Source organism: Melanerpes formicivorus, unplaced genomic scaffold, assembly GCF_026170545.1.
Source record: "Melanerpes formicivorus ecotype bairdi unplaced genomic scaffold, bMelFor1.0.p_v2 SCAF_192, whole genome shotgun sequence".
Classification (NCBI taxonomy): Eukaryota; Metazoa; Chordata; class Aves; order Piciformes; family Picidae; genus Melanerpes; species Melanerpes formicivorus.
Window position 1 is genome coordinate 336800 of NW_027142544.1, and position 6923 is coordinate 343722.

At 52.3% G+C, this 6923-nt stretch overlaps 1 protein-coding gene across 1 annotated transcript in view; it reads right to left on the minus strand.

The window, feature by feature from the left end:
- The window catches only part of IGSF11 (immunoglobulin superfamily member 11), a 115657-nt gene extending 114472 nt beyond the window's left edge, over window positions 1-1185 (minus strand). Inside the window, exon 1 of the mRNA XM_068169547.1 lies at window positions 998-1185. Coding sequence (XP_068025648.1) covers window positions 998-1070 — 73 coding nt within the window. The 5' untranslated portion in view covers window positions 1071-1185. The remainder of the gene's footprint in view (window positions 1-997) is intronic.
- Between the last annotated feature and the right edge of the window lie 5738 nt (window positions 1186-6923).

Consider the following 6923-nt stretch of genomic DNA (forward strand, 5'->3'; position numbering starts at 1 on the left):
CAGCAGGTTTCTCAGCTTCCTGGCCACAGAGGTGACCAGCAGCAACGCCTAGATGGCTGTGCACTGCTCACTGCTGAGCAGACCTCCACCAAACTACTTCATGGAGCTCTCTGTATAAAAGAGCAGACCTTAAGAAAATCACCTTGGAGACCTCAGTAAAACATAACTAAGGAGACCTGTTCTGAAGTTTGGCATGACTTGAAAGGAGGTGTTGCCACCTGATCAACAGATGAGTCTGAACGTTTTGTGCTTTGTAGTTTCTTCTGTTGCCCTTCCCACAGCACCTCTTGGTACTCTCCAGCAATGCACTAAGTGATGTGAGTAGCATCTGTCACATGCAATTTATTTCCTCTCCACAGAGAAGACTGGGGTACACACCTTATTTTGGAAGGGCTTCTGGGAGCAGGAGGTGGTAGGGTGGTTTAGGTCTCTCCACCTTCCCCAGGGGTAGGCTCTTATCTTAGAGATGAAGGAACCTGCCAGGGAAGAGGAGGCAGGGGAGGACCCCCGGGGCACACAGAAGCTTCCTGGCAGCCCGTCACCATCTCTGCAGAAAGTTCCCTGATGCCTCAGGGCCTGAAGGATAGATCAGAGTTTTTCCACCCAGGTAAGCTTATACAGAGGTTAGGCCCTGACATCACTGAGCACGACCTGAAGCCCAGTTTAAAGCAAGTTTTCTGGCACCAAAAGGGAAACAAATTAAATGATATAATAGCAGTGAGAAGGCTGGTGCAGGGGAAGCAGCAAATAGGAACCGAGCGGAGCAGCGATCCTTCCCCACGCCTGCCCTGCAAAAGCGCTCACCCGCCGCCGCATTTCCGAGCATCACCGGTGGGACCACGACCAAAACTTCCCCACCGGGGCACCGGGGTGGGGTGGGCGCCCGGGGACATGGGGCGGGTGGGTCCCCGCCCGCCCCATCCGCGCCGGGCGCCCACCCCACGCCGATGACCCCTCGGTGGGTACCGCGCTCCTTTTCCGCCCATCCAGCACTCACCTCGCAGGGCCAGAAGCACGGCCAGGGCTACCGGCACCCGCCTCCCGCCGCCTCCGGGGCTCAGCCGCGTCATGCCGGGCCGGGCGAGGGGCGCAGGGCGGGCCGCCGAGCCCTGCCTTTCCCCGCAGCCGCAGGTGCCACCGTCACCGCCACCACCGTTAATGGTGGTGCCGCCGCCACCGCCGCCGTCCCGGGACCGCCCGCTCGCGGCGAGGCTCCGCCGTACCCCAAGCCCCGCTCTCCCGCCCGGGGAGGGCGGCAGGCACCGGCGGCCGGCCCGAGAGCGCAGCCTGGCGGCCCCGAGCAGCCCCCGCAACCCGCCGGGCTGCGGCTGTCACCCCCCCGCACGGCGCCGAGCGTCCCGTCCCGGCGCACGGCGGCACGGTTCCAGCACCCTCCTTCTCTGTAGGGGCCAACCACAAATTGGGGGGATTCTCGACACCATCACCACCCTCAACCCGCCCCCAAGCCGGTGCCGCTGCATCCGTAGGGATGCTGCACCGCTCAGGGTGTGGAGTTGTGGTCCTGAGCAGGCTGGAGATGGCAGCTCCTAACACCTTCTTCGGCTCAGAGAGTCATTTGGGCTGGAAAAAGCCTTTAAGGTAATCGAGTCAAATCATTATCTAACTCTACCAAGTACTGCGCTATACCATGCCCATCTGCACCACATCTCTGCAGCTTCTAAACACCTCCAAGGATGGAGATTCAGCCACGTCTCTGGGCAACCTATTCCAGTGTTCAAGAACCCTTTCAGTGAGGATCTTTCTCCTAATATCCTATCTAAACCTCCCCTGGTGCAACTCGTGGCCATTTCATTTCATCCTATCATTTGTTACTAGGGAGAAGAGATCAACACCCACCTCACTGCAACCTCCTTTCAGGGGGTTGTAGAGTGTGAGAAGGTCTCCCCTCAGCCTCCTTTTCTCCAGAGTAAACAACCCCTTGGCCTGCACAAGACCTGTTCTTCAGACCCTTCACCACCTTTGAAAGCCTTCTCCGGACCTGCTCCAGCACCTCAATGTCCCTCCTGTACTGAGGGCTCCAAAACTGAACCCAGTGCTCAAGGTGCAGCCTCACCTGTGCTGAGTACAGGGTTCAATCACTGCACTGGCCCTTCTGGTTACACTATCCCTGATATCAACCAGGATGCTGTTAGCCTTCTTGGTTACCTGTGCACATGCTGGCTTCTATTCAGCTAGCTGTCAACCAGCACCCTCAGGTCCTTTTCTGCTGGGCATTTTTCCAGCCACTCTGTCCCAAGCCTGTAGTGTTCATTCATGGGGTTGTTGTGACCCAAATGGAAGACCCAGCACTTGGCCATGTTGCACCTTATACTATTTGCCTCAGCCCATCAATCACTGCAGCAGTGTGGGGGCTGCTTCTCTCCAGGGCTTGCCTACAGCCACATGGAAGAGTGGTAGCACACAGCAGATTATTTGGGATGCAGCACTGCTGCAGGACATGGTGTAAACATTGCTGGCTTGCTGTTTGAAGGTAGGAGCCACCCTAACTCTGCTATTCAAGGAAGGGGGAGACAGGAGCGTTCAGCACACAAGAACAACAAAACAAAGACAGCTGTTGGAGTTGGGGCCCTGCAATGCTATGTAACACATGAATCACCAACAAGTTGTGTCATTTCGGGTCACAAGCTTAAGTAATTGCAGTTCTTAAGGCTGCACAGAAAAATCAATCAAAACCCAGCACACTAGTAAAGTGTGCACAAAGAGAGTGGGAGGGGAGGAAAAGAGCCCTTTACAAATTCAGGGTGGTCATCCTGTGCAAGAATCAAATCAGACAGATTGCACAGACTCCTTGCCCATGGCCAGTTCCCTGTCCAAGTCTGACCACCTTAGTTCTGCTTTGTAAAGAGCAGCAGCTTGGCTAGGGGAATCCTGCCACAATTCTGTGCAACTGCTCCATTCTCCTACACAGTCTGCTCCCCCCTAAAGCATAGCCATACGGCCTTTGCACCCTGTAGGCAGCCAACTTCCCTTGTGAAGCTTCTTCCTACCTCCTTCCTAGCCAGAGGCCCTGGGAGCATCCCTGTGGCCAGCCTATGCTATTGCTCAAGCACCTCTCAGCTTTCTGCCTCTTCAGTTTCCTGGAAAGCTGCACTGAACCTTTCTGTGTCTGCACTCCCGCTGAGGAGGGCAGAGTTGCACCTGGGGGGTGAATGTGACAAGGAAACGTGTCCAGAGAAGGGCAACAAGGCTGGGGAGAGGCCTTGAGCACAGCCCTGTGAGGAGAGGCTGAGGGAGCTGGGGTTGTTTAGCCTGGAGAAGAGGAGGCTCAGGGGAGACCTCATTGCTCTCTACGACTACATGAAGGGGGGTTGTAGCCAGGAGGGGGTTGGTCTCTTCTCCCAGGCAAGAAGCACCAGAAAAAGAGGACACAGTCTCAAGCTGTGCCAGGGGAGGTTTAGGCTCGAGTGAGGAGAAAGTTCTTCACCAAGAGAGTTGTTAGCCATTGGAATGTGCTGCCCAGGGAGGTGGTGGAGTCACCATCCCTGGAGTGGGATAGGATGTGGCACTTGGTGCCAGGGTCTAATCATGAGGTCTGTGCTGACAGGTTGGACTCGATGATCTTTGAGGTCTCTTCCAACCTTGGTGATACCGTGATACTGTGAAATCATCTCTGGTAGCAAACCAGGAATTACTGTGACCAACATGAAAAAGGGAAGTTGGTGCCTGTGAAACAGTGAAGTTGGAAACCATCTACCATCTAGCCAGCTCTGCCTTGCCCAGCATCAAGCTTTGGCACTCTTCTACCCATGGGCTAGGTAAAAGGAAGTAACCCCAGAACTTCAAATTTACTGATTTTCTTGGTACTGGGGGGAAAAATAGTTTGGGGGGTGGGGGGTGGGGGGAGGGGGGGTCCCTTTGGGGAGGGGGTGTTGGTTGTTTGGGTGGGGGTTTTTTTTGGGGGGGAGGGGTGTGGTGTGGTTTTGTGGTTTTATTTTTAAGAGGACCAATGATCAACCTGCCCTTATCAGACAGCAAAACTGCTGACTCCCACATGGACTGGAATTTCATTCAATGAGCGGTGGTACAGTGGGGTGGGAAGGCAACATGGTGACTCAGGGGATGTGTCCCCAGTCTCTTGCCAGGTCTGTCAGGTTCCTGCTGAATGTCCTTGGGCATCAGACCTGACAGCTTCACAAGTCTAGCGCTCTCACCAAACACCCTCCACTCCAGACCTGCCACAGGCAGCCAGGCTAAGAGATAGTTTTGCTTCATTAAGGAGCCAGTTCTTGGCAAAGGCTCAAGCAGCTGAAGCGTAACACTTCAGAAGAGCATGGGAGAGAGAGTCATAGCCCAGCTGTTTCCCTCCTTCTCCAGCAATATGGGGACTGAAGTTTTCTCAGACTCCTTCAGATTGTTTCCCTTTCCTTCAGCTTTCATCTATGAGCAGCAGGGTGAATACATTCAGTATTCAGTATCACTAAGGTGGGAAGAGACCTCAAAGATCATCGAGTCCAACCTGTCACCACAGACCTCATGACTAGAGTAGGGAGGACACTACTGCCCACTGCAGGCTTGAACTCACGACCTTCCCATTAAGGGTCTTATCTAGAACAAGACCAGAGGAACATTATGTTCCTGTTGACCAGAGGCAGCTCCAGGAGACCCACATCCTCACTGGGTGCAACAGTAATCACCTGGAGGAACACTCCTAGCTACAAAGAGAGCCTGTGAATGTTGATTGCAAAACATAACCTCCTCCAAAGACGAGGCCAGAGACCACAGTGCACATTGGGCAGTGGCCTGCCACTACCCTTACTCCTTCAGATAACTTCCAGGGATGAAAAAAATGCAAAGACAAATCAAGTCAAAACAACACATATTGCCTTCCTGATCTGCCAAGGCTTGGAAGCTATCTTGACCTAATGGAAATCAGTGTGGGTTGTAATGCAAGCACATACTGCATTTGGCAAATGCCACCCCAGCTCGCCTTGGACTGTTCTTTGTGTCCTGCTGTGCATCAGCTGGCAGGTAAACAGCAAAGATCAGTTTGCCCTGTACAGTGGCTGAATTAATGTGCTTCCTAAAGAGCACGGTGAGCATAATGTGAATCAAGAGCCTGGTGGTTAGGGAAAGCATTTGCGCTCAGAATGGACCCAGGTGACTCCCTTCTGACCCAAGCTGGTGAGAGCCCAGAGTAATTTAATCACCTTTAGGATGTGGTCACCACAGCAGATACTGTGCCATACCTGCATAATACAGTGACACAGCAAGTGGCTTCAGCTGCTTCTTGCAGCAACTGCAAGAACAATCTGTGGCCACGCTCCAGAAGGATGAAGCAGCCACAGGGAATAATAATCTTCAGATGCACCAGTCATTCCTCTCACCCTGGCTCCCCCTCCACCTTGCCCACATCCAAAAATAGCTTGCAGATTGTACAGAAAGGATGTGGACAGGGAGATATTGTTCCTGGAACTCTGAATTTCTACTTGAGCTGCCCTTGAGCCTTCCCCAAAATATTAGGCTTGTGCCAACCATTTATTCAGTGAGTACAGGACACTCCTGTTGGGTGGATGCTAGAGCTAGGAGGGGACATGTATTTGCTGCTCCCAGCAGTCTGTTTTCCTACCAGTGAATGCCTATACCTCTTCCTTGGCACTGATTGAATAGCATGGAGCTAATAGAGGAGACATGTTTGCAATATTGCAAGCATCAGGTGCTGGCAGGTGACCACTGCAGGACTCATTTGTGTTAACATCACACATAACAACAGACCTGGGGATCCTTAAACTGAGTGGCAAATATATTGGCCAAGACTTTGAACACTAAGCTGGGCAAGGACAGGACAAGAGAAACAAAAAACACTCCTCCCTAGATTTTTTTGGGGTCAGAATGGCTGGAGAGCAGCCAGGCAGAAATGAACCTGGGGGGTACCGGTTGATAGTAGGCTGAACATGAGCCAGCAGTGTGCCCAGGTGGCCAAGAAGGCCAAGGGCATCCTGGCCTGTATCAGGAATAGTGTGGCCAGCAGGAGCAAGGAGGTCATTCTGCCCCTGTACTCAGCACTGGTTAGGTCACACCTTGAGTCCTGTGTCCAGTTCTGGGCCCCACAGTTTAGGAAGGAGGTTGAGTTGCTGGAAGGTGTCCAGAGAAGGGCAACAAAGCTGGGGAGGGGTCTGGAGCACAGCCCTATGAGGAGAGGCTGAGGGAGCTGGGGTTGCTTAGCCTGGAGAAGAGGAGGCTCAAGGAAGACCTTACTGCTCTCTAGAACTACCTGAAGCGAGGTTGTAGCCAGGTGGGGGTTGGTCTCTTCTCCCAGGCAACCAGCACCAGAACAAGAGGACACAGTCTCAAGCTGTGCCAGGGGAAGTTTAGGTTGGATGTTAGGAAGAAATTCTACACAGAGACAGTGATTGCCCATTGGAATGTGCTGCCTGAGGAGGTGGTGGAGTCACCATTACTGGAGGTGTTCAGGAGGAGACTGGATGGGGTGCTTGGTGCCATGGTTCAATTGATTAGGTGGTGCTGGATGATGGGTTGGACTTGATGATCTTGAAGGTCTCTTCCAACCTGGTCTGATCTATTCTATCCTATTCCATTCTGTTCTATTCTATTCTATTCTATTCTATTCTATTCTATTCTATTCTATTCTATTCTATTCTATTCTTTGGAGTGAATTATGATAAGTAATGCATTTGTCATACCTCAGAGAAAAGAATCTGTTCAAATTAAACTTGAAACGGCTTTCTTTTTCCTTCCCAAGATAATGATGGATGGGATTTGATTTTATATTTGGTTTTATTTTTATTTCCTTGATGTGGCTCCAAAAAACAACCCAAAACAACCCAAACAAACCACCAACCAACCAAACCCAAATAACCCCCCAACAAACCAGTGAGGATGCAGTCTGGCTCAAGAACTACAATAGATGCCAACTCTTACATCACCTTTGCTGTGTCCCAGCT